Here is a 27,220-nt window from a genome sequence, read left to right on the forward strand (position 1 = left end):
CTCGCCCTCTCACCTGGGTGGCCGTACCGCCACCTGGCTCCTCAAACCCTCCAACTCCTGCAGAAGCCTCCGCCAAGCTTCCATTCTTTCCCCTCCCATTCTGGCAACCAAAACCACCGAAGTCAACTGGGGGCCCCCACCCCTTCTTCAAAACCCTGCAGAGGCTTTCCACTATGGGAAAAACACACTTCCTGCCATGGTTTTAGAAAATGCCCTCTTTAACCACCGGGTAGCACCAGGTGGCCCCTGCCTCTCTCCAGCCCCCGTCTGCACCCGCCCCTCCTGGGGCTCCAGTTCTGGGCTCCCCGGTCTTCCAGAGCCTCCGGCTTGCCTGGCTCAGCTTCTGCTGCCGTCTGCAGGGCTTCTCAAGAGCATCGTTTTCTCAGAACAGCCCACCATCTCCACAGGAACTTCATTAGACCTCCGGGCATCCCTGCACTTTACAGTTAACAGTAACACGTGCTTCTGCCTGCTGGAATGGTGCTCCCTGACGGCAGAGACAAGACCAAGGTTTCAGGACAGTGCTAAGCGCTGAGGCCAGTCCCCAGGCAGAGGAGGAACCGGAAGCTCCCATCAACACTTGCTGAATTACACAAGAAACTGGCTTCGATTCCCAGTCTCAAGTCTGGATGTGTCTTTTGAGGGTATGTGATTTTTGGAATAAACTGGATGAAATACTGGAAATAAAACGATCACTTTTTGTACACCCTTTCCCTCCTGTAAGTCAAATTAAATTTTGCTTAATGTTTACTAAACGTAACTAAATCTTTGAAATCAGTTTTCCAGGCAATAAAGGAGAGAGGAAGTTGTGTCCAACGGTGCACACCAGAAAATCATCAAGTGCTTGCTGGTCCACGTGACAGGCCACAGTAGGGCAGTGCCACCATTTCTGTAACAGCAACAGAAACACGGGCCTTAGAAGAAACTGCATCTGTATTCATACTCAGACTAAGTTTTTGTCACTCCAAACTTTACTTTTTTAAGCATTAAAATACAGTAAAATTGAATACCGTAGTTCCAATACATAAATATCTCGTTCTATCAAAAAGGTCTCCACAAGTTTCTATGCTCTAAGATACTCCTTCCTTCCTCAAAGTCTGTATTTCTGTAATACATGGACTAGTCACCCTGCTGTGCAGCACACAGCTCTCAAAACCTGTTCCTCCTTCTGAAACTCTGCACCCCTCGACCAACAACTGCCCGGCCCCCTCCCCCCCATGAAAGCCCTACCAACTCTCCATCCCCGTCCCAGCCCAGTCCTCCTGCTCACAGGTCATTGGAAGGTACACTGGAAACAGGCAGAGGCGGAAGGAACAATGGTGCAGAGGCAGCACCGAGCCTGTCCAGACTGAAGATCCCGCCCGCACGTGCTCGGGTCTCCTGCAGCTCCCAGGGCCTCATAAGCGACTTTTACATGAGGCTAACCCAAGTGAGTTCTTGCACTAAGACACATCTCACCAGGATGGCTCATGTACACCATTTACTTATTACTAGGGATATTTTAGGAATTTCAAAGAGGCCGCAAAGAGACAGCGTTGCTAAGAAATGGCTTGGATAGGCCTGGGCACCTGGACGGCTCATGAGACTCAGACCGCCACCTGTGAGCTGTGTGACGAGGCACAGAACACTCCCCACAATGGCTGGGCGCAGTGGCTCACGCCTGTAATCCCAGCACTTTGGAAGGCCCAGGTGGGTAGATCACCTGAAGTCAGGAGTTCGAGACCAGCCTGACCAACATGGTGAAACTCGGTCTCTATAAAAAAAGAAAAAAATTAAAAAAAAAAAATATATATATTTTTTAAAAAAAGAACACTTCACTTCCCCACAAATTAAAAACACTACCTGACATGGAAGTCATATTCAGTAAGTGTTTAATGTCAGTAGACAGATGGAAAGTGACAGGCGAGGAAGGCTGATGTTACAAATATAAACTTCGTCAGCACTTTCAAAACAATAGCAAATACACTTAAATACATACCAAGTTTATTAAAAATAGATTGCAACTGAAATACAGCAGAAGTGGAAACTACAGCAGTGTGGGTGTTTTCTCCATAGTAATGCAGTTAGGAAAAGCACTTTTATACATATTCACATTTGACCTAATTGCCCAAAGATGGCCAAATCCACTTGTTGATGGGTTTTACAACCACACATAGAAATATCCCTGTATGTAGATATTTACACATATTTGCATGTCGTCATGTGTATTTCTCTATATATTAACAGAAAAGTAATTCATCTGCATCTCTTTTAAGAAAGTGTGGATTTAGTCACCTAAGGCCGCCAGTGTTCTCAAGGTATTTGGGAGGCGCCTGCTTTTCCTAGAACTTCTGCCACAAGCAAGCAAGTCCCTCCGAAACACCCAGAACCATTTCACTCTCTTACTCAAACAAGGAAACAGTAAGAGCACACTTTCAAATGAGAACCCTGATAGACATAAAAAAATATTTACACTCGCATTTTAATGATTTATCATACAACTCTTATTAAAAGTGATTTCTAAGGCAGTAAAAGCCCCTATGTTTCTTTTTGAAAGTGTGCGTTTTTCCCTAACATATTTATGTGTAAGAGAACAATATGGTACAGAAAAATCATCTGGACCCCACTGAGGGCTTTGTCGAATAAAAAATTTGCTTGTAATCACAAAGTAATTTATTATCTTAACACCAGACAACATAAAACACACTGAGGTCCGTCTCCCCAACATCAGCCACATATCTATAGCTGAAGAAATGACAGTGGTAACTAATAATTCAACAAATTAAAATTAAATAACTCTATTATAGTGTAAAAAAATAGTTCAAACTTCCATATGAGTTATTCTTACAATATTTAAGTTACAGATGCCCTGTGGTTGAATTCCTTCCTTTTCCTGATGGTATACAGCTGAAAAACCTATTTCTTCTTCAAATGTAATATTCTCAGTGACAGCTGTGCTTGAGGGTCCCTCCTCACCTCCCATTCTCTGCCATTCCCAGTCACATGAACATTGCTCAAATGAGACTTTACAGACGGCTTGGCAGAGCTGAAGCATTAACTTTCTAATGTAACTGTCATCTTCAAATTCACCAGTGATTTATTAAGTCTAACAATAATCTGGTATTTATAAAAATAAAATCCCCTAAGCTTAAATCCTCAAAATTTTCTTCATTCGGAATTAAAAATTATCAAATATTTAGAATTGATGAGAGCTCAGATTTGCGAGGAATGAGATGGAAGTCTTGGGTGTGCATCACTGCACAGGAAGCTTTGGCCTAAACCGTTTCACGATGCAGAATAGAACGATCAGGGTCAGGGGACATGAGAGGAGCATGTCGTCATATGTTGTTTCTTGGGCAGAAGAGTGTGTGGTCACTACTAAACAGAGCCAACCAGAGTCAGAAGAGTTCAAGCTATTGTCTGCTTGACAGCAAGAATGAAGTTTCTGGAAGAACAGAAACAGAATTTCTCTGTGCTCCTCAGGGGGATGACGGAGGGAAGATGGGACGAAGACACACCCATTCTCCCTCCTGCCCTTAGTGCTGACCCCTTTGAACTCAAGACTCCAAAAAAGAAACCAACAAAAAACTTATCTTCATGTGAGTTAGATAATTAAGGTATTAGACAAGTGTTTAAATTACATAAATGGCAACCTCATGATAAAGTAAAATAAAATTTCTTGGAATTAAAACATTTCTAAATCCCAACAATTGTAGAAACAGAAATGATAAATCACTTAGAAATATAACCCCCCTCCCCTTTCCTCTTAGATTCACACCTACACACCCACAGCTGAGAAGATTTTGGGTAAAGACAAGGTGTCCTCCTCATTTGTTTTTCACTTTGTGTTCAGTTCATTCTCCAGTTCTGTTAATTTACGAGAAGCTTTCACTTTATTGGATACATCTTGACCTTGTGAAAAAAGACGCTGGCGTTCCTTGAATGTCAAGTTTTCGGGGGCTCCAGAACTTCCAGGGACATCTGCATCTTGGCTGCATAAGAGGGCAACACAAAAGATTACTGGACACACTACAAACAACCTGCCAACAATTACACACATTTGCACAATGGCGATTACAATTTTCAGACTCATTCTTTGTTAAATTGTGTGATAACCTTTCCTGTCACTGCAATTACAGGGGTTGTATTTAAAGCCATCTAGAAAAGAAGGGCAACATGTTCTCTTTACTAAAACATTCACTTTCCGCAACCATATTCAACTCTCGAAAAACCTGCAAGTTGGATTTTAGGAGGCAGGCAATTCTTACCAGTTAAACAAGAGTCACCTGAGGGGTACAGCTGAAAAATACAGCATTTTAAGGAATCTTGCATGTACTTGAGAGGCATCTCTAAATATATCAAATTTAATAATAAGCGATAGAATGGTACTGATGGTTTTTCTGAGTAGTTCAAATTCCATGTTTTAAGAACAGCTGGGGCATAGAGCGAAGCCACGAAATCTGCTGATATAACTGGAAAGTGCTGTGAAGAAGGGTGGGTCATCAGGTACACACAGGGGCCCTGTCTAGCACAACGGTGCACACCTTTTTGGGCGCTTCTCTCTTGCATCCCGATACGCCTCATGGGTTCCAACAGCTGCCCCAGTAGATCCTGGGTACGAGTTTGGTCCTTTTCCGTGAAAGAAACAATACAAGTTACAGTACCTGATTATTTTCAAGCTTTACTCATGATAAAGACGCAGTGCTCAGAGAATAAAAAATACCTCTACTGATTAAGTAGGATGGTAAAAGACCCTTTATATTCTATCGAAGTTTCATCAATTTGAAATTCTTCTCTATCGGTGGCCTGAGTAACCCAATGACTACTCTCAAAAGGTGCTAAAACACGGACCTCATGCCCTTCATCATTAGACAGGAACACTGCTCACGGCCCAGCTCTGCCTCTGAGCTGGTGTAACACCAACCAACCGGCAGCATCTGCGCCGTTCCCACTGACCTCAGTGGTTTGTTGAGGATCAAAAGACGTGATGCAGACAAGTGTTACATGTATCCAAGTAATATCACTAAGTGTATCCAAGTAATAATAAATGTCATATTAAAATCATAACGTAGTGAATTGGTATTAATGTATTTCTATTAATTGCAGCATTAGAAAAATTCACACTTGAAAAATCTGCTTACGGTGGAATACAGGCTGGAGTAATAAATGCTCAAACTATTCAGCAAACACTGACAGCAACGAATACTGGATTAAACAGGCCACAACAGTGCAATTTTTTCACATTAAAATTCTTTTTCAAGCAACTTGCACAAAAATGCATTTTTGTTTCCCTTCATATATAAAACGGCCTGCTGTGCAGAGCTCATCTGCAGACTGCAGACGGGCAGAGCTGCCTTTGAAGGTGCCTCTTCGCACTGCCCCTTTCTCAGGCTTCCCACCACCTCAACAAAGACTCAAAAGACTCAACAAAAACACATTCTATCTTGTGACAATCTACAGTGGGCCTTTAGATAAACTGCTGCATAGAGTAATTTTTCCATTTTAATTCCAAATTTTTTATCTTTTAAAAAAAAAACATTACGTTGTATCTTTTGAGCTTTCTTTTAATAATGATACTGGCTTTTCCCACTGGTAAAATTAATTCTTCAAAATTTTCAGAACTTTTAGACTTAAGAGTATCAAACACCTTCAGCTGACTATCTATGAATACTCCGTATCACTGATCATTTTCAAAGAGCTTTAGTGGTGAATCTTTCAAATGGCGTTATGTGCAAATCTGTTATTACTCATTCCAATTCACTCCCTAATGCTGTTCCTCTCACTGCCCAGTGGAAGAAGCCAAGTCCATCTGCAGAAGCATGCTTTACTGAGTGCTCCCGACAGAAGCAGAGCTGAGCAAGGAATGAGACATGCTAGCAAAATGAGAAGGCAAGGTCAGAATGTGCCCCGCACAGGGTGCAGATGGCTCTGTATATTACGAAGAAGTCTTCAAAGAGGCGGAGCAAACGGATGTAGGCTATGACCTGGTCCTGTGTGGTACTTCACGTGTGAAGTAAAATAAGGGTTAGTGGTAGGACCGAGAGCCAAGATGGTGAGCAGTGACACCTCACTGTAATACTTGGCTACCAAACCCCACGGTTTCTGTCATGACACTTAGAAATATCTCTAAGTTCAGTTTATACAATTCAATACAAGGAGACTGATGGCATTCTGCTTCAAAATTTACTATTATTCCATAAATTTCTCTAAAAGGTGAATTATAGATATTTACAACTGAATTTCATAAAAAGATTTAATTCTGGCTTCTAAAGTGACTCCACCTAACTATTAAACCTTCAAAGCAGATCAAAGTTCTGATTGGGGTAGGGAGGAAGACAGAATTCTGGCAAAACTCATCTGTTATTTGAGTGACGGTTACATCAAGATTTAGAATATTCTTTTTTCAGAATTGTCGAGTACCATGCACTGTTTATGCAGAATGATGCAGGATTTGGAAGACTCTGATACACTCATTAAAAGTAACACTCCTGTATCTGAAGATGTTTAGTGCCAGAATTTCAGTTTCATTAAAGGTAAGATTAGTGTGAAATCTGAATCCTTATAAATTCAGTTGTATTTTAAACATGCTGTCTTGAACACCCTGACTACTGAATGTGTGCCTGTGACAGCCTCTAGACACTGTCCCCTGCAAAACCGTCCCATGACACCCTCTAGACACCATCCCCATAGAGGCTGTCAGCTCTAGACACCGTCCCCGCAGAGCTGTCCCGTGATAACCTCCAGACTCTGTCCCCTGCAGAACTGTCCCGTGACAGCCTCTAGACACCATTCCTGCAGAGCTGTCCCGTGACAGCCTCTAGACACTCTCCCCTGCAGAAATGTCCTGTGACAGCCTCTAGACACTGTCCCCCACAGAGCCATGACAGTCTCTAGACACTGTCCCTGCAGAGCTGTCCCGTGACAGCCTCTAGATACTGTCGCCACAGAGCTGTCCCGCTCTACAGTCAGCTTAGGGGGGTGGGTTAGCTAATGGCAGCTGCATGCCTGCTAAGGTCTGGCTGATGGTGTTACTTGGTGCTAAGAGTGCAGGTAACAGGAAGGAGTGAAGCCAGTTAGATGAGAAATGAATGAGAGGAATTTCACTCTGACTGGGGCCTCTGCCCTGGTGTGAGGCAGCCTGCACTGAGGTCACAAAGCTAAGTTAACTCGCCTAGCAGATGCTCCAACCACACCAACCAAACCACCATCAGAGTGTATGATTTACTTCATAGGCTACTTAACCCAGAACAGAAAGTTCTACCCACATTCAATAAGGAACACTTACAATGTGATTGTAACACTTTGTCTTCAGAGACACTAAAATATGTGAAAAGGCACTTATTCAAACAAATGTAAGATCATTTGCAGAGGCAGAAAGAGGAAGCCAAGACCAACAGTACTTCAGATTATTTGGGAACAAGAGGAGGACTGATTGTCAGCTGATCAAAGAAACGGAGATTTTTCAAGTGTAGAAGAAATCAAAGTACTAAGACATCTACTGAAAAGTATCAGCACAGACATGACAATCAGAGGCAGAGGAAGATCACCATGCTGAGACCAGTGATCATGTGACATTCAAATTTCAAAGCAAGTACGATCGTCATGGACCATAGTACAGGGCAAGTGTGCAGAGATGCCAATCATTAAGACAAAGAAGGCTGATTTGTCACTCTTTTACCTCTACCTTTGCAGTGGCTGGGATGGCAGAAGCTGGATTTTTTTGGAGGGGGCGGGGGCTGGTCTTTTTTGTGTGCAGTACTGTTGGCTTTGGCTGAGGGTGGCTGGAATGAGTTGGAGAGGAAGATGCCATCGGAGGCCGGGCGTGGCTTAAGAGGGCCAGGAAGAAGGTCCCCATGAAACCTTCTTGTGCTGGAGTACTCATCCTGACCTGCTAGGCCGCTGTCCTCCTCCTCCTCCTCCTCATTGTACGCAACAAACTTGGCAGTGAACAGCGAGTCAGGGGAGAGGACCTGTGTTTTGAGGTAGGAGGCGTTTCGCTGAGGCGGGGGAGGGGCGCCGGGCGTGGGGGACGGGGATGGGGGCTCGTAGTCCTGGGGAAGCGGAGGGCGGCACAGACCGGGCGCCTCGGGCTCCAGCAACCTGCGTGCCGCCTCGTCGTGCTGTCTGCGCCTCTCAGCTTCCAGGCGGCTGTAATACCCTTCTTCCTGTCGCCTCTGCGGGCGAGAATAGACAAGAGTGTAAAGGTCAGAGGTCAGAAGGCAACAGCTGACCCACTGGGCCTTCACAGGGAACAGTCCTCATCACCATACTGACGTCAAAGTTTAATAGTCACAATTACTATGACAAAAGCAGCAGGTCCATCCAGAGAGTCTTCTCCCCAGACTTACAAGTACATTCATACTATTCTGGATTATTGGACAGAAAACTGCTCAAAAGCACAGCATGGATGACCTCTCAGGCTCCTGCTTCCCAGTCACTGCTGCCTCTCCATTATCCCCGTGGACTTAATTCTCCTCTGCTTTCCTTCCTCCGCGCTCCTGCTACTTCCTTCTCTCTCTCCTCTTCTGTTTCTGGGAGGATATTAACTTACCTGTTACTGCTGTGTTTAAAGGTAATGCAAAACTAATAACAGACTGTCACTGGCTTCCTATGGCCAGCACTTTCTGAAAGGCAACCTTTAACACTTTTTCACTGAGCCTTGTGAATGCAGAAGAGCAGTCCTTCCTGGACAAGGAGGATGCGATACAACCACCCTGTTTACTTCCAGTTATTAGGAAGGAAATCAACCGGAAACCGTAAATGAAAAAAAAAAAACAAAAAAAAAAACACTCATTTTCCCAAAGCAACAATCTTAAAAAATATGATTTCCACAGTTCTTAACTTATATTTCAAATCCCAATAAACTCCCTAACACACAGAAAACTAGAGAGCCAAGCATTAACAGCAACAGCAACAAGATATTCAAATATATTTTGACACATACTGTACATTTTTTTCTGACATACATCTGAACAAGCTACAGTTGACAGTGTTAAGATTCTTTTAACATTAAAAAAAGTAACAGCACAGTTTTGTTAAAGGATTGACAAAAGTTTTAGAGCACAAGAAAAAAGTAAATCAGAGGGGGGTGAAAGATCAAACAGAATAAACTGCCTTGAGTAAATGTTCAATGCGGTGAAATGAAGTACAATGAATTTTAAACTCATTCAACCAAAGAAAACTAATTTTAGAGACCTTGCTGGCATTCAGTTAAAAGTTGTTAGTCCCTATTTTCAATTTCATGCTGTATTTTTGCCCTACTCCCTCCAGAGTTCTACACACACACACATGCGCACGCGCACACACGCACGCACGCGCGCACACACACACACGCAAGCGCACGCACACACGCACGCGCACGCACGCACGCACACAGTGAACACGCAGTGTCACTGCTTCACCTTTTGAGGGAGAAAACTCTTAAGAATAAATGCCAACCCCAATTACTGCCCTGAGCCCAACTTCTCATTGTATCTTCTTGCTCTATGTTTAAGAATCCTGAAGGAAAGACTCTTATCTTCTTGTCTACACAAAGTAAGTGTTCCCTTGGAGGAATCAAACCAGAATAACTTCTTGTGGCTTTTAAATGCAAGCATCAAGAATCTTAGTATTAACATGAAGAACAGTTGCTTGATAACATTTTAGGGAGAAATCAAAACATCCTCTTTCAGTTATACCAAGAGCAGATACAATTACAAGATGACTTTATTCTACCAAACAAATGCATGAATGGCACATTTTTCTAAACAAACCAAACCTATCAGTTTTGGACATTCTGATACAAAAATAGGTTACTCGCCTTCTTTTTACAGTGACCACTTAGTTACAGAAGCAGTTACTAAATCAAGAGTATTTGACATAAGCATGAGTTATAAAAACACGCTGGAAAGATTAAATAACCCGTTTCTCCACATAGGAAAAACATGGCCTGGTCCTCTCTGCATGCCGACTGCACTGCCGTGACAACCCGACTGGCCCTGCTGAGGCCCAGCATGGCCAGGACTGGGCCCACCTATAGCGATGGGCACCATGCGGGGCCTGGGACAGTCAAGGTGGCACTGCCCTGGAAAAGCAAAGCCCTCCAGGCAGCCCGGGAGGCTGTCACGGAACAGCAAAGCAACAGTAAACACCATCAACACTTACACATCAAGCAGCTCAGCATTTTAGAAATCTGATTTCCTTAAAAGATTATCAAGTTTGACTTACCATTACACAAGTGAAAGACTCATAGGGAAACCTAATCCTGAAAGCTCAAACTCTTTGAGAGGATTTCAAATGCTGTTCAGACTCAACAGATAATATGATGATAAACTTGAAGGGCAAAGGTCTACAAAATGCAGAAATCACTAATTTGAATCCAGGTGTGTGTCCTTACATTACTCACTCTACTCCATTTAAGTGAATCGCATCGTATCTACCAAGCTTACTCTTAGACTGTTCTGTATCCTAAAAGATCGTATCACTACAAAAAACTCCCTACAAGTTCTTTTCTGTGAACAGTACACTGTTCTATTAATGTAGTTCACTAGACTATCAAAGAAGGAATTATTAATAAAAACTAAATTTTCCCCCCATCAGAAGTTGTAACACTGAAAGCTTCTACCTTCATAGAAGGGAAGTAACAGAGAAGAACAGCTTCTCTCAAACCACACAGAGCAACACACAGTCCCCTCGGGATGAGATAGGCCCTCACGGGGAGCTCAATGGCTATTGCCTCTTTATCAAGAGGGCGTCGGCCACACACACAGGACCAAGGGTGATCTGGAGAGCAACATTTCCAAGTCCCCATTTCTCAGAATGTCAAAATTCGCTGTCATTTTAAAATTCAATTAAAAGCAGTACTCGACTTAAAAACACACACACACATGAAAATAAATAACTCAGAATATATAGTGGATTACATACTACATCCTCCTGTATCATGTTTTCTAAGCCATCTGCTCTCTTTACCATCAACCAGAAGGGAGTGATCTGAGTAAACCATCTATTTGAAATGCTGTATAGCGGCCGACTGTCTGACTATGTTCCTACTGCTTCCCATGGTGCACATGCCATTTAAACAATCACTGAACAAATGTCACCTTCACAATGACAAGCTCGGCCATGTCCAGTAAAGATGAGTGCCCAAGGAAACGAACCCTTTGCAAAGAGGCTCACTGCTACACACACCCAAGAGTTCAGAAGTCTGAGGGAGACAAAGCTCGGTAGAGAAAGGGATCTGGAGACAGTCCAGAAGAGAGGTAGGTGGGCCAGACGGGGTAGAGTTGCTGGTCCAATCACAAAAGCTGGGGAGCCAGGCCCTGCTCTGCCTTGTGCATCTTAAGACACACAGAACTTCCAGCCCGCTCTGCCCCAGCCAATCGATTACGTTCAGGCTAACTTGGTAACATTCTAGCTGCCCTTAGAGGACCATAACCTTTTCTTCAGCGTCTCGTTTTGTTCGCTCCTCCTCCTGCCGATGGCGCTCCTCCTCCTGTCTCGCTCGGTCTTCGGCTTCGCGTTTACGCATCTCTTCTAACTGCTGCTGTCGCCTCCGCTCCTCGTCCTGCAACTAACAACAGACTGACGTTAACTTTCCCTCCACAAGCTCCACCAACACAAGACATAAAATGCTCACATGAAGACAAGTAGACACACACAAACACATACACACACACACGGAAGGTTAAATAGAAAATACCAGCTTAAAATCACTGTTGGAAGATAAAACTTTATTTCTAGCTCTACGATTTTAAAATAAACTACCTAAACACTGTTTCCACAAATCCCAGAGTTATCATATACATTTACACTTTCAACAAGCACAATTCCTTTACTAGAACAAATTTAGTTAATGTATTCACGTAAATTAATAGGCTCAAACAGACAGACCCCACTTGATGGACTGCAGAACACACTTACACACCTTCTCCTCTCATCCCCGTTTTATTTAATTCCCACTATGAATGTCCTGCAGAAGACGGAGGCCCCCACTCGTCTCTCTGTGGGTAGGACCAGAAGCAGCCCATGTGACTCTAGTGGGTCAGGCAGTCATCCATCTTTTCCAGGGACTAAGGCCTGCCACCCTCTCTCCTCTGCTCTTTGCCATCAGCTCCCTCCACATCCCACCTTGGCCTTCAAGAATTCCCTCCTGACTCAGGAGTAACCTAAACTCTGCACCATGGACTCTGAGACAGACGGGAAGGAGCCCTACTCAGCTCTCTTCCGTGTGGACCTAATGTTGACTCTAAGTCAATTCAATCCATTCTGTTTTCAGGTAACCACTAGTCAAGAACTTCTTATGTTAACGATTTATTAATTGCTTTTCTTTTTGGTCATTCAAGTTCTGCCTTTTTGTAACAACACACACACAAAAAACGCCTTTCCTTCATATCACTCATCTAGTTAAGGATGTCTTAAATACCTGAGTTTCTTCTTTTTTAGTTCCTTTATCCTTCTGCTCACATCTCTGTGCACTGCAGGTTGGAAATACCTCTTCCACAGAAAAGCCTTGGACTAACAACCAGTGCGGAGCAGCGAGACGCTCCCTTTCTGACTTGGATACACAGCTTTTCTGCTGTTCTGGTCTAAGATAATGGTAACTTTGAAAACTGTGGTCTCCATTTCCTTCTGATCTGGCATAGACCCGGACCACAGGAACACTCACAGCTGTATTATCATACATAATGAATCAATATTTCTAGGATCAAAATGAAACTTAAAGCCATCTGGTTTAATCTAGTTCAATCTCTAACCTCTGCAGGAATCCCCTAAATAAAATTTCTATGTGTTTCAATTTCTGCAGAATTACCAGTTTGTCTATAAATTGTAGCAGAAATGTAAGAATGCTAACTTCTGGGATTTGAATTGTGTTTATATGTACTTTTACTAAAATAAAAATCTAACAACTTCACTCTCCCTTGATTTCTGTGAAGAAAAAACTGTATCTGGTGAGAAAGAATAAATTAACCTGTGATATTAGGCTTTTTCATGCCAATAAACAATAATAAAACATCTTAGAAAAAAATAAAATTGCCTTCTCCAAGAGACAAATTGAACTGTCTCTTTAAGACAACCTACTCATACCCCAGAGCAGGCGTCCCCAAACTACAGCCCACACGTGGCCCCCTGAGGCCATTTATTCCCCCCCAACCCCCGCCCCCCCGCCCGCCCTGCCCTGCCACACTTCAGGAAGGGGCACCTCTTTCACTGGTGGTCAGGGAGAGGAGCACAGTATGTGGCGGCCCTCCAACGGTCTGAGGGACAGTGAACCGGTCCCCTGTGTAAAAAGTTTGGGGACACTTGCCCCAGAAGGATGTTAGGATTACTAGCTTTGAGGGTGTTTATGGCAGGAGCGGATGCCACTAAGAATCTGGAAGGAAGCAGTCAGGGATGCCTCACCCCTGAGAACCAGACGCAGCTCCCCGTGGGCTTCCTGCCCACGAGGCCACAGCAAAGGACGGAAACACTCAGCAAGAACTTCAGGGGTCAGGAGTGATGAGAAACAAAAATGGGAAAATAAAGCACGTGACAGTACTAAATATTCTAAAGAAAAGTAATTAAGGGTGGAATGTAAAATTGCATTAATATAACATGGGTCTTTTCCTTTCCAACAAAGCACAGACTAATTCATGTTAATATTTTCCAGATCTAATTAAAAGTAAGTGCTGAGCAAGAAAGTGTTACACAATGATAGAGCCAAGCATTTCTTTTAAATAGAAGCATACTGTAAGAATTCAGAACGATGATCATTTTCATAATTGTAAGTACAGATGCTCCCTTATAAATCTATAAACAGGCACTTTCTTCTTAAAAACCTCGATTCTTCCAAATCTGGAAGGTAGTAAGCGAGGAGCCTCTCCTTGCATTCAGCTCATTAGTTACTATTCGTAAAGGAAGCAAATTAACCAGCACCAGTGTAATCAAGGCAGTTTCTTTCCACTCTCTGGCTAATTCATCTATTTCCATTTCTAAAACATAAATTGTTTTGCTCTTTAAAGCTATGCTGCTTTACTCCCACTATTCACAAAGGATTAAATGAAAAAAATGAGAATCTCTTAATTTACTCAAAATAATAGTTTAAAACAATATATTGAATTGTATGGATTACTGACATTCAGTAACAGTTAAAGGATGTTTGAACTTAAATTACAAACTTAATCACCCTGCAATCCAATGCAAACTGCCTATTACATTAGCACTTTGATTAAAAGAATGAAAAGATACAGGAAGTGATATTTGAGGGGAGAGCAGAATAGATTAAAAAAATAACTATTACCTGATGAATCAAGACCATGCAGACTAAAAGTTATTCTAAATCAAGAACTATGCTGGGATTTCAGAGTCAGTATACAGCAAGCCTGAACCAAAGAGTCAGTATACAGCAAGCCTGAACCAAAGAGTCAGTATACAGCAAGCCTGAACCAAAGAGTCAGTATACAGCAAGCCTGAACCAAGGTTCTGCTATACGGGTAGTCGACATTCCCCAAAACAAGTGTTTTCATTTTCTCAGGATACACACACACACACACACACACGTTCAGGTCTTTCTTTGTACTTCTAATTTTGTATCATGAAAATGAAACTTGTATCTGAACATAAAATAGGGTTATAATACCCTTTACCTGTTAACAAATCACTGAAAACACGACTGTTCAAGCCCTTTTCTCTACAGACTTTTTCTGTGCATCCTCCCTCCCGTTAAAAATGTCTACCCTAAAAAAATTTTAAGGACAAAAACATGAAGAAAACTCCTGATTATATCATTTATTACAAATTAAAAGACTGAATCAGAAGGTTTGGGTGCCTTTGGTACCCTAACACCTGGTTTTTAGACCAAGCAAAAGTCTCTGTCTTACGAACCCGATTTCCTCAGGAGGAAAGCGAAGTCCTCTCTCAGAGCGGCAGAATGTCTTAAACGACAGCAGAAAAACCATTCACGACAGCGCGTGGTACTCTGAAAGTGTTAGCTCCATTCCTGTAGCACAGCCCACACGCTCCTTAAGGCTGAAGTAAAACGACCATTTTATTACAAGTTGTAAGACCCAGAGCTCAGCTGCTGAAATGCCCTTGTGGCAGACACTAAACGGAGTGATCCCCAGGTAGGACAGCGTGGCTCCAAGTGGCCTATGACATCAACTTGAAGTTCTTTCAGGGCAACTATTTTTATGCAACCAAACTCTGCATTCCACTCTGTAATACGTATATGTTGGCTTTAATGTGAACATATTTCTGCTCCTAACTCCTTGAGTAAACAGCCTTCCTGGAGATGCACTGTGACTATACTGTGGCTTTGATATTCTGGGCAAGGCCCATTTTCATTCCAGGGGTACTCCAATTTGAATAGACAAAATACTGTCTAGCTTCCCACAGAGAGGTTTCTCTGGAGAAACAATTCTGACATTAGGCTTCCTACTAATTCCTGCTTGAAATTTTTATAAGGCTTTTAATTCAGCCCCTTCTACACCTGGGATGCTCAAGAGGGGTGTGGCCCGTTTCTACAGTTTCACACAAAAAACCCAAGAAGACCCAGCTTGGGTTTTGTGTAAGGAAAGCAGCAGGGCTGCTGAAATCTTTGAAGACATCTTTTCTCACTGCTGTTACCCCCAGGGCTGGAATTTCTCCTGTGGGCTCTCCGAGTCAGCAGATGACCCATTAAGGTGCGTTAACAAGACAAACCTGAGCCTAGCCACTGAGAGATTTGTTAAACCAGGTAAATTTCCAGAGAATGGTTCCTGCCACTATTGTGTTATAAAAGCAGGCATTTTTGTGTCCTAGAAAGAGCACTTAATATGAATTCAGAAAATTATGGTTAAAATCTTCACTCTCACTTCATCCATGTGATACAAGTATCCGTTATCCAAAAGGCTTGGAACTAGAAGTGTTTCAAATTTTGGATTTTTGGACTATTTGCATATACATAAAAAGATATCCTGGGGACAGGACCCAAGTCTAAATATGAATTTGATTTCTGTCTCATATATACTTTATACATATAACCCAAAGGTAATTTTGTACAGTATTTTAAATACTTTGGGACATCAAACAAAACTCTGACTGCAACCTGTCACTGAGGTCAGGTGTGGAATTTTCTACTTGTGGCATAATGCCAGTGCTCAGTCAGTTCTGGATCTGGGATTCTGGATTTTCAGACTAGGAATAGTTGAGCTGTGCTGGCCACGTCTCTCCCGTGCTGGGTGAAGAGACCCTGGCTCTCGCCTGCTCTGTGTGACACTGGGCCGGTTTCTTCCATGCCAGCTTCAGCCCTTTTGCTCTGCCATAGAACAGGTTCGTCACGAAGAAATGAGAGGAAAATACGCAGTACGGGCAATCTGGAGCAATGAAGGCATGAGCCACACACCCTGTCATCAGGGGGAGGACTAGCTGCTGCCCGAGGCGTCAGCCAGGCAAAGCTGCAGCCACAGTCAGCGCCCTCCATGGTCGTAACTGACGGGTTATTCAAGGTAAGAGACAGGTTCCAAGGACAGGAAAGAGTACTCTGCGGGAGAAAACAGACATCCTGACGAATTCCACGTGTCCTGGATGTGCCCATGGGATACAAAGGAAAAGCTCTAAAGACAGTGGGCTTTGTCATAACCTAGTGCTAAAGGAGATCCCTCCAGCAAGTCAGACTTTAGTTTGAACATGACTTATACACCATCTCGGTCATTAGGAGACGACCTAGTAACAGTTCTACTCTTGAGCTGCTAACAGCTCACCTTCGAGAGCTTGGGACCTTGGCCTGGAATCTGATCCCACTCACTCTGCATTACTGACTGCCTACCACACGCCAGAACTCTTCTAGAAAACTTGGACAAAGGTCAGTGTTCCCATAAAGGTGGTGCTACCCAGAGGAGACACACACCAATAGAGTAATGTGTATAGCATGTCCACGGAGAAACAAGCAGGGCACAGTGAGGCCGGCGGGCCCCCCAATATGCAGTGGGGGCAGGTGGGCCCCTGAAAAGGTGGCATCTGAGAGTCGCCCGCATGTGCCGAGAAAGCCAGCCATGGAGATAGGCAGGGACCTTCCCAGTGGCCCAGCAAGTGGAGGGTCACTAGAAGGCAGGCAGGCAGGCTGGAGGGCAGTGGGTGAGGGAGTGAAGAGGGATGATACCTAGACAAACCAAATAGCACCTGTAGGCCCCGGGCCACCCTGGACTGCCTAAGTGAAGGGAGAGACCTACGAGGGTAGTGCAGATGTTCTCGTGGGATTGCTGTATGCTACATCAAGGCTGTCCCATGAAGGTACTGGGGGCAGCACCAAGGGATCCAGCCAGTCTCTCGCAGGGACCCAGGCAGGAAAGGAGAGAGACTCTGGTGACAGGGGCGTAGAGGTTGGTCAGGTCGTAAGGAGGTCAGGCCAGGGGTTTCTGAACAGAGAAAAAAGGGGGTCATGGATGACTGTGAGGTTTTTTGTCTGAGCAACTCAAAGTATCAGCTGAAATGTGGAAGGCTGAAGGCAGAATGATCAGCAGGGCAGGGTGAGTTAAGGAGACAAAGATCTCCCTCTGAGCATGCTGCATTTGAAAAGTCTTACTTGACTCCATGTGGAGATGTTACATGGGCAGGTGGGTATCTGAGTCTTTAGTGTGCAGGAAGTCTGGACGAGAAATTAAATGGGGACACTGCTGACATCCAGATGTGCTGCCATCTCAGGTCGAAGTGAGCACAGAGGATGGAGAAGGCGGGCCCTGCACTCCCAGGAGTGACGGGTCACAGAGAGACCAGAGGGAAGAGCAGAAACCAGTGCAGGCAGCCTCCCAACGTTAGGAAACTCAGCCGCTTCCACACAGGAGAAGACCTGCCTCACTTACCTGATGATCTACCTGAAAATCAGTGATGTGTCTAAGAAAATATCTTAAGAACCAACTGGGTAGTGTCACTCACTACCAAATACGTAGTCACCCATTTGTCCTTATCCATAGTAGGGAGAGGGCTAGTAACAGAATAGGGTCTCCTAGGGTAACATGCTAACTCTTACATACCAAGAATTCTATAGATTTTTTTTCGTTTTCTTTTTTTGAGCCAGAGTCTCACTCTATCCCCCAGGCTGGAGTGCTGTGGTACAATCCCAGCTCACTGCAACCTCCACCTCCCGCGTTCAAGCGAGTCTCATCCCTCAGCCTCCTGAGTAGCTGGGATTACAGGTGCCTGCTACCATACCTGGCTAATTTTTGTATTTTAGAGATGAGGTTTTGCCATGTTGGCCAGGCTGGTCTTGAACTCCTGACCTCCCGTGATTTGCCTCCCTTGGCCTCCCAAAGTGCAGGGATTACAGATATAAGCCACCATGCCCGGCAAGAATTCTATAAATAATGAGGTGCTGTAAATAATATTTACTCAGGAAATGGGCTAAGAAATGCCCACAAACGTGGTTAAGATAAATATTAATGCTCAAAATAATTATCTTTTAAAGAAAGAAAAGCTTAATTATTTCTGTGAAACAAATTCTTAAGTGTTACTGTTCATGTGTCATAGAATTCTTCACAGTGTAAGAAGCTCTCTTTGGGCCTGCAGACCTGGCTGGTATCTTCAGTGCCTCAGGTCAGTGCTCACCATGCCATGGATGCTGAGCAAGTACCTGCTGAATTAAGATCTCACATTAAGGTGAATCTGAGTCACATCTTCCAGCCACAGCTACATACACTGAAACACACAAAGTAGGGAGAAAAATGTGTACTTTTAAATCTTTCATGTAAAAAAAAAATGCAGAGCTCAGAAAATATGACTTCCAATCACCAAGGAGGGGAAGTATTTTTAAGAAAGCGCTCACACCTGTAATCCCAGCACTTTGGGAGGTTGAGGCGGGTGGATCACGAGGTCAGGAGTTCAAGACCAGCTTGGCCAACATGGCGAAACCCCAGCTCTACTGAAAATACAAAAATTAGCCTGGTGTGGTGGTGGCACATGCTTGTAATCCCAGCTACTCAGGAGGCTGAGGCAGGAGGATCACTTGAACCCAAAAGGAGGAGGTTATGGTGAGCAGAGATCACACCATTGTACTCCAGCATGGGTGACAGAGGAAGACTCCAACTCAAAAAAAAAAAGGAAGGCAGGAAGGAAGGTAGAGGGAGGGAGGGAGGCAGGGAGGAAGGTAGAGGGAGGGAGGGAGGCAGGGAGGAAGGTAGAGGGAGGGAGGGAGGCAGGGAGGGAGGTAGAGGGAGGGAGGGAGGCAGGAAGGAAGGTAGAGGGAGGGAGGGAGGCAGGGAGGGAGGTAGAGGGAGGGAGGGAGGGAGGCAGGGAGGGAGGGAGGAAGGGTTAATCTCTAAGGCAATATTGCCACTGTTCTCAGCGGAGGGGAAAAAAGAAAAAGGACTATTATTTAATGAAAAGACCATTCAAGTCAAACCTTGATTCATAGGTTTTAAATGTACTGCCTGATACTGACTTTTGTCTTTAAAAGTTGATGAGAATTTGTCTTCAAGTTTATATAAATATATCAGTCACAGTGTAATTGTCTAGCAGGTGATAAAGATACCATACTCGAGCATAATAGGCCCTAACTGACAGCCAAATTTCCCCAATATGACAATAAACACTTTGAATTTACAATAGAGCACGACCTAAAGTATTTTTCAGCAAACTGATAAATTGGCATGGCTGATAAAATCTATGTAATATTAGCAAAGAAAACAGAATACATGTCACTGAAAATCTCTTACTCCACCAATAGACAGTTATATCTTAATTGGCAAATAATGTCAATACCCTTTCAACTAAGTTTGTAACAACTGAATATTTAAAATCTATGTCTAACATGAAAAGAATAAAATAGATTACTCATTGCAAAATTTATTTCATTTGTTTATGTATTTATGACTACGTAAGAATACACGGAATCAATTCATGACTGAAACTGAGAAAGGGTCAAAACCATAAACAAACAGTAACACTTAAAATTAACAAAGAAAAGCAAAGAGTGACTAAATCTAGGAACATTCAAAGGCATGCTTCTAAAGTGTCAGGAACCCCATCTCCTGATGGAGGACACCCCTACGGAGAACTGATCTACTAAAAACATCAAACAGCCACCACTGAAAGAAAAGAAAATCAAGACAGGAAAAAAGTACCAAAGGGAAAGAAACAAGAACATACCAAATCTAGAACAGAGATTGCTGGCACAGCAGTCTGCTGCAGGTAACAGAGAAAGAAAAAAAAAAAAAAAAGAAAGATGAAGTGTGGAAAAAAAAGTTAGGTTCAGACCTGTAATCTGCCATCGGCATATTTTGTCACTGTCATGCGTCATCTGTGTTTCGACAACTTGATGAGAAAGATAAAGAACTACAGACTAACTTCTAGTATTCAGAAACAGAAAAACATCCGCATGGTATTCAATGAGTTTCATCGTTAGGATACATAGAAAATAAAAAACAGCAAAATTTCCCTTAGATTTGGAGACCAAGATACTAATTGTAATAGAACGACTAAGCAAAAAACAAATTTTTTTTACTGAATTATCATAAGAAACTTTTCAAATATCATGATTCATACTAAAAGACTTTGAAATATTCAATGTTTTAACCATTTGGAAAAACTGAGAGACTCAAAAGTTTAGTCCTCACAGAAAAGAATAATTACAGAGATACTACAAGGCATTTGCTAAGTTTTCACCATTGTCAGGGTACAACAGTGAATAGTGCTGATGCTGTTGATTTATCTGCTATACACAATAGTTGTATACTCCGAGCTGAAAACGCAGTGAAGGGAAGGCATCCTTTTGGCTTTTGCGGTGCGGGCAACACAAGGCCGAACAGGCCCTTAGGTTCCTCATGAATCCGTCTTAGCATACCCATGAGTGACACCGGCCAGGCAGAGGAACACACACCTGGTACCGGTAGGCCCAGCACCTCCCGGACAGCTCTGATGGGGAGGGACGATCACTCCAAGAATCCTCAACGGGGAACATAGTACTTTTAAAGTACTATATTTTTGAAGCTATTTTAAAGTAAACTAGCTATTAATGTAGTGGTTGCTTTTTCAAATAAAACAGTGCTTACAGTAAACACAGCTAGCTATCCATCGGGAATTTTACTACTGATGACTTGACAAATGTGATACTAATAACAACAGTAGTAAAACAATGTAATAATTCACACTTTGGCTTCATTTAAGAAACTTAAGCGTCTAAGGGAACGCAAGCTGAGTTTTGGGGAAAGTTTTACATATATACACATTTTGGCTGAGATATGTACATATTAAGAAGTATGTGAGAGAGAGACATTTCAGAAAAAATTCACAGAGCAAAGTGAAAAAGAATCACACTGCTGGGCTCTAAGGATCTAAAGACTCACAGATTATTACCTAAGTCAAATTTCACTGTGAGGTAAAAAGATCAAAATGTCTGACCTAATAGCTCCTGGTAGAGCTTTACACTAAACAGCATAAAAAAATAGTTAAGATTAGAAACAGAATCCAGAAGATAAAAAGAACATGGCTCTGGCCATCTTTTCTCAGAATATTGCATTGTGTTTAAAAAATAAAATCACTAAAACTCATGAACACAATATGGTCAACAGCATTTTCTGTAAATTAATATTAATAAATGCCCAAATTAGTAACAATAAATGACTCAACCGTTCTTCTTATAGTCTTGCCTTTATCTAAAATTTCTGCATAACAATTGTTAAATGAATTTAAATTTTACTTTTGTTCTTTTATTTAAAACAAAAATCATTTATATAATACGGAGAAATAAGAGTAAAATCAGCTCTCAGTATCTCTATGCTTCAGTTGGAATATAACTGTTTATTACCTCAATAAATGCTTGTTTCTTCAACAGTACAACTACTGTGAAGATTCTGTTTTTGGTAAGGACTGTAAATGTAATGATCTGAACAGTTTCATTTGTTAACCATCACAAAGTGCTGACAATCAAGACCAGGGGCCAGCCAATGATCTGCCCTATGTTTCTGTAAATAAAGTTTTATTTGCACGTAGACAGGCCCATGTGTTTATGTGTGTCTGTGGCTGCTTTGCACTACAATCGCAGAGCTGGGTGCTGCCAGAGTCCACATGGCCCGCAAAGACTAAAATATCAGTTTGGCCCAGGAAGACAAATTTTGCCAACCCCGGATCAAGATTATTACTGGTCATTAACAAATACTTGTTTTCTCAACTGAAATGTTAAGGAGAAAGATAATTATGAGTTTGCTAATGAAAACAAGTTCCATCTGAACTGTATTTAATACTTGTCAAAGCATGTCTCAAAAAATTTAGCCTTATAGCCCTGACTCATTTCTCTATGACATCAGCCAAAAGTCATATATACAATAAAATATTATAAACCTAGGGGCGCTTTTAATCCTTATCAAGATCAGGGCCTAGCTACCCCCATAAGAAAGCCGAAGAAGCTAAGAAAACAGGGCCCACAGATAGGCAGAGCCAAAGCACTCCCCCCTTTACCCTCGCTCTTCGTTCAGCCTCCAGGCGCTGCATGATCAGCATGGTGTCCACATCATCATCCTCCTCCTCCTCGTCATCTTCATCCTTCTGCTTCGACTCCTGGAGTCGCTTCTGGAACTGCCACTCCAGCATGAGCTTGCGCAGCCGGTCGCTCTCCTCGGCGCTGCGGTCCGGTTTGCTCTGGAGCTCCTGGATCTCCTTGCTCAGCATGTCCACGATGTGCATCTGCTGCTGCTTCTCCAGCTTCTCCTTCGCGTCGCGCTTCCACGGGTCAGGGGACAGACTGTCCCCTGAGGACAGCTCCTCTTTGCTGACTGTGATGTACTGCAGGTCCCTGCGCTCGATGGTGCGGGGCTGCTGCTGAGGCTGCAGCTCCCGGATGACGGTTTCTTGGGGCCTCTGGAGGGTGGAAGGCTTTTCGGGCTTCATCTGTTGTGTGGTCAGGGGAGAAAACGGAGCAGGATTTAGGGACTGAGCACGCATCTGGCCCAACTTCCTCTCCTGCTCTCTCCGCTTCCTCTCCCGCTCCTCTTCCAGGCGGGCCTTCTCCTTCTCATACCAGCGCTGATGCTCTTCTCTCTTTTTCCGTTCTGCAGCAGCCACCTGCGCAGATGGCAGTCCTATCTGGTTGGCAGAAGGAGGTGGTGGGAGAGGCAGATCCATGGACATTCCATCGAAATCACCAGCATAGTGGACAGGAGGTGGCGGGGGTGGCGGAGGCAGGTCTGTTCGGAGGGGCTGGGAAATGGCCACAGGGGTGGGCGGTACAGCTGCTGGTGTTTTCCAACGGCCAGGGCCGCTTTTGGTCAGCGTGGAAGCAGGGGTGACCGGCTTAGAGGAATGGTTCAGGTGCTCTTGGCTAGATGTACTGGAGTCCAGTGAGGAGCTCTGATTTACCCACATATCACTGTCGGACTTGCGGTCTAGGGCCGCCTCTATTCGATGCCGCTCAAGCTGGTAAGCTTTATCTTCTCGAAGTTCTTCTTGGGAACGCGTCACACGCTGGAAAAAGAAAAAGAACTGTATTTTGGCCATTTACTAGAAATTACGAAATATCCACAAACATTGTATCTTCAGAAAGAAGAAAACCTGTTGATGTACAGAAGGAGACTGAGACTGCCCTATATGGCTCACTGGTTAACGTGGAGCAACAGTGAACGCACCTGTAAAAAGAACAAAAAGCGGCCGAGCATGGTAGCTCACACCTATAATGCCAGCACTTTGGAAGGCTGAGGTGGGTGGATTGCTTGAGCCCAGGAGTTTGAGACCAGCCTGGGCAAAACAGTCTCTGTCTCAATGGGGGAGAAAAAGGCAAAGCTGCCCTTTCTCTCTGCAGAGGCCCTTCGGCGCCAGTGGCCATCCTCACCCTCCTCACCCTCCTGCAGTACCCTGTACCACCTCCAGTGCTGGGCGACATGCGACTTGGACTTGGACTTCAAAGCAATGAGTGTGACTGGTCATATACGTAAAAATCGACAATGGGAACTTCTCTAATTTCTATTACGAGTAATTACTAAATCTCACCAATTAACCATCTGCGACTTTCTAAATTTTGCAAGCTGAGGACTGGCTTCCTGAGCTCTTTGACAAAGCCGTGCACAGTAAGGCAAGGACACTTCCTACACATCTGAGATACAAAGCCTCACAATGTATTGGTATAAATTTGTTGAAGAAAAAGGTGTGTGTGTGTGTGTGTGTGTGTGTGTGTTTGAGAGAGAGAGGGAGGTGGGGGGGAGAGAGAGAGAGAGGGCACACACACACACGGGCGCTCACACACACAGAGAGAGCGCACAGACACGTGCAAGCGCGCACACACACACACAGAGAGAGAGAGAGAGAGAGAGAGAGAGAGACTGAAATGAGTACACTTTTCCCAAAGGGCTAGTCTGAAGGCTGAAAAACGGCACATCTGAAAGGAGTCTATTCAGATAAACAGGATCACTATGAGGTATGCATCAAACATCTTTTTCCTGCCCTGTTAATGAGTAGAAATTAAAGATGTAAACTGGGAAAACAAATTGTTTCCTTTTTCTCAAAAAGCAAACCAACAAGATTTAGTATTGCTTCAAAAAGCAGTAGTCTCAAATAAAAATTGAACATTTACTCTTAACATTTTGCTAGAGCTTTACTTAGGACACAGAAATAGTCTCATTATTGGGGTACGAAATCCATGGACCACATAAAAACAGAGACTGTGCCTAACACCTCTCACTGCTGCTGGAAGGGCTGACCTGAGTCACTCTTCTGCTCCTTTAAGACTTCACACTGGCCCTGGCTGCTGGCTCGAACTCTCCACCTCCCAGCTTAAATCCCATCATAATTCTTCAGTCATTCAACATTCTGGCCTCAGTTTCTCAACTTTCTCCTCTAGGTATTGTTTATCCAAATTGTGAGGTAGAAACAGGCAGCAGCTCTATACTATGAATGTGAAGACTTAATGGCATCCCCACAAAACAGGAAATAATGTGTGTAAAGATGGGACTCCATGTGTGCACTACAAATTGGGTTGTCTTAAACATGGGAAGTAGATTCTCCTAAGTTCTAACAAAAAATACTATAAAAACTAGGGCACAAAATAACTCTATTTTTAAAGAGAAATTTGGGGGAAGACACCTTCTCCCAAAGAACTCCAGCTTTTGGTGACAGAGGACATCCGAAACTCCCAAGACTGAGCCTAGGCGATCAGGCCCACCTAGGAAAACTGGAGGAATGACCAGCAGACCAGACAAAAGGACAAGAAATCTCCTGATGGCCAACATTTGTGGCCTGAGGAGTGCTTTCTGCCCTCAGAAAACAGGCTCCTCCTCATCTGGATCACAGCATCCAGCTCCTCAGTGCAACCCTCTCTCCTCTGCCCATTTTACCCATTTTTCAAGGCTCGGCTCAAATCCCATCTCAACTCTGAATTTAGTCTTTGCCAACCACTCTAAGAATGTGGATCTTCAGAATTCCTGCAGCATTTGCGATCCAGAGCACATATTTGTTACAGATCCTAGACTGTTCCTTTAAGCATATCTTTAATTTCTTCTCCCAGTCTTTCACCATACAAATAGCTACTTTTCTAAAAAGAAAATCACATTTGATAATGTTCCCCAGCTTAACTACTCAGCATGGCATCTCTTCTCTACTAATGTGGACAAAATCCAAATTCCTGAGCTGTCATGTCAAGCCCTCTGTCTGGCCCTGCCTACCTTCGCTGCCCTAGATCCTGCCATTCCCTTCCCTCCACCCAGGTTTCCTGCTGAACTACTGCCCATCTCAGTGCCTTGCCCTCCTCCTGGAAGGCCCTTCTGTGCACGCAGCTGTGGCCAAGTTCTCGTCCAAGGCTGACTTCTTCTGCAGCATTTCCCCGCCACACCATGAGCTCCCACAGGCAAGGACAGCTCCAGGTAGAAAGAGTGCAAAATATGCTGGGCGCAGTGGCTCACGCCTGTAATCCCAGCACTTTGGGAGGCCGAGGCAGGTGGATCACGAGGTCAATAGAGACCATCCTGGTCAACATGGTGAAACCCCGTCTCTACTAAAAATACAAAAAAATAGCTGGGCATGGTGGCGTGTGCCTGTAATCCCAGCTACTCAGGAGGCTGAGGCAGGAGAATTGCCTGAACCCAGGAGGCGGAGGTTGCGGTGAGCTGAGATCGCGCCATTGCACTCCAGCCTGGGTAACAAGAGCAAAACTCCGTCTCAAAAAAAAAAAAAAAAAAAAAAAAGTGCAAAATATAACACCTGAGTTCTAATTTCTCACTTCTAAATCAGTGAACTTTGTCTAAAAAATTGTAAGGTCTTCTATTACTAACATTTTGTTAATCAAACATCAGAGAACAAAGAATCCTTTTTCTTACTGAGTATTCAATTCTATCCCCCTTTTTCCTCAAACTTAACCACAAAACCATTAAAGAAAAAAATAAAAGGTCGACAATGCTGTTCTACAGAAAGTATCAACTGTGTCTCAGAACTGTTTTCACTGCTTGACAGGTGAGGAAAGTGTGTGGGATCTTTGATTTCTAACCTGAATTGCAATACTGGAATGATTACTATCTGTGTGCATATGTGGCTTTTCTTCGTAATTTGGCCACTGGTTCTGAGGAGGAGCCATCCGATCCTGGGATTTGGAAGCTGGGAAGGTAAAATACTCTCTGGTGTACGTCTGAGTGGGGATGGGGTAGGCTTCAGGTCTAGGCGGAGGACTCTGCTCCTGTAAAATGTGAAGAACAAGCAAAAGTGAGCTTTTTGCAACCACACAGACTAACCTGATTTTCAATTATCTGTTTTAAAATTTGAAAAACAGTAACTATGTTAAGTAATGCACTAAAAAGTGTTTGATCCATACTGAGAATAATAACATTTCATTTTGCCCAGACTTAATTTAAAACTGGTTTACCTAACATATTAAAAATCAAAAGATAAAACACTGCAGATTTAGCAATTATGATCAATGCTAACTCAGAGTAAAAACTCTACTAGATAACTGAGCTGTTCCAAGGGAAACCTAAGTATGGAAGTGCAATAAAAGGCTTTTGCCCATCAATCAATCAGACCTCGGTGCAGAGGTTTCCAGTAGAGACAGATGTTATCTTCGCTGCTGTTCCAGAGGCATATGCACCTTTCCCTCCAGGACTAGGAGGCTGATCTGTTCAAGTCAGGAGGGGGAAAAAAAGCTTAATATTACATAAACAAAGTACATATAACATAAAAGCTCCCTAAAGGCCTCATTCATTTTCATACTGCTAGTGAGGTGTCTCGCACAGAGACACACACACACACAAAAAAAAAAAAAAAAAAAAAAATCAAGGCAGACGAGAAATCAGGTTTTGTCATATCCACATCTATCTGTAAATCATCAGAGCCCAGAGCTACA

At 43.4% G+C, this 27,220-nt stretch overlaps 1 protein-coding gene across 20 annotated transcripts in view; it reads right to left on the reverse strand.

The window, feature by feature from the left end:
- Positions 1 to 1,854: 1,854 nt before the first annotated feature.
- Positions 1,855 to 27,220, reverse strand: part of AFDN (afadin, adherens junction formation factor) — a 143,467-nt gene continuing 118,101 nt past the window's right edge. For 8 of the 20 annotated variants that reach the window (XM_074397145.1, XM_074397141.1, XM_074397135.1 and 5 more), the window contains 8 exons: positions 26,901 to 26,992; positions 26,372 to 26,557; positions 22,363 to 23,364; positions 20,056 to 20,091; positions 11,396 to 11,530; positions 7,658 to 8,153; positions 4,524 to 4,608; positions 1,855 to 3,971 (listed from right to left, as the gene is read on the reverse strand). In XM_074397145.1, coding sequence (XP_074253246.1) covers positions 3,818 to 3,971; positions 4,524 to 4,608; positions 7,658 to 8,153; positions 11,396 to 11,530; positions 20,056 to 20,091; positions 22,363 to 23,364; positions 26,372 to 26,557; positions 26,901 to 26,992 — 2,186 coding nt within the window. In that variant the 3' untranslated portion in view covers positions 1,855 to 3,817. The remainder of the gene's footprint in view (positions 3,972 to 4,523; positions 4,609 to 7,657; positions 8,154 to 11,395; positions 11,531 to 20,055; positions 20,092 to 22,362; positions 23,365 to 26,371; positions 26,558 to 26,900; positions 26,993 to 27,220) is intronic. The other 12 variants (XM_074397147.1, XM_039467245.2, XM_039467238.2 and 9 more) reach the window with 7 other exon arrangements.

This window comes from Saimiri boliviensis, chromosome 4 (genome assembly GCF_048565385.1).
Source record: "Saimiri boliviensis isolate mSaiBol1 chromosome 4, mSaiBol1.pri, whole genome shotgun sequence".
Taxonomy (NCBI): domain Eukaryota; kingdom Metazoa; phylum Chordata; class Mammalia; order Primates; family Cebidae; genus Saimiri; species Saimiri boliviensis.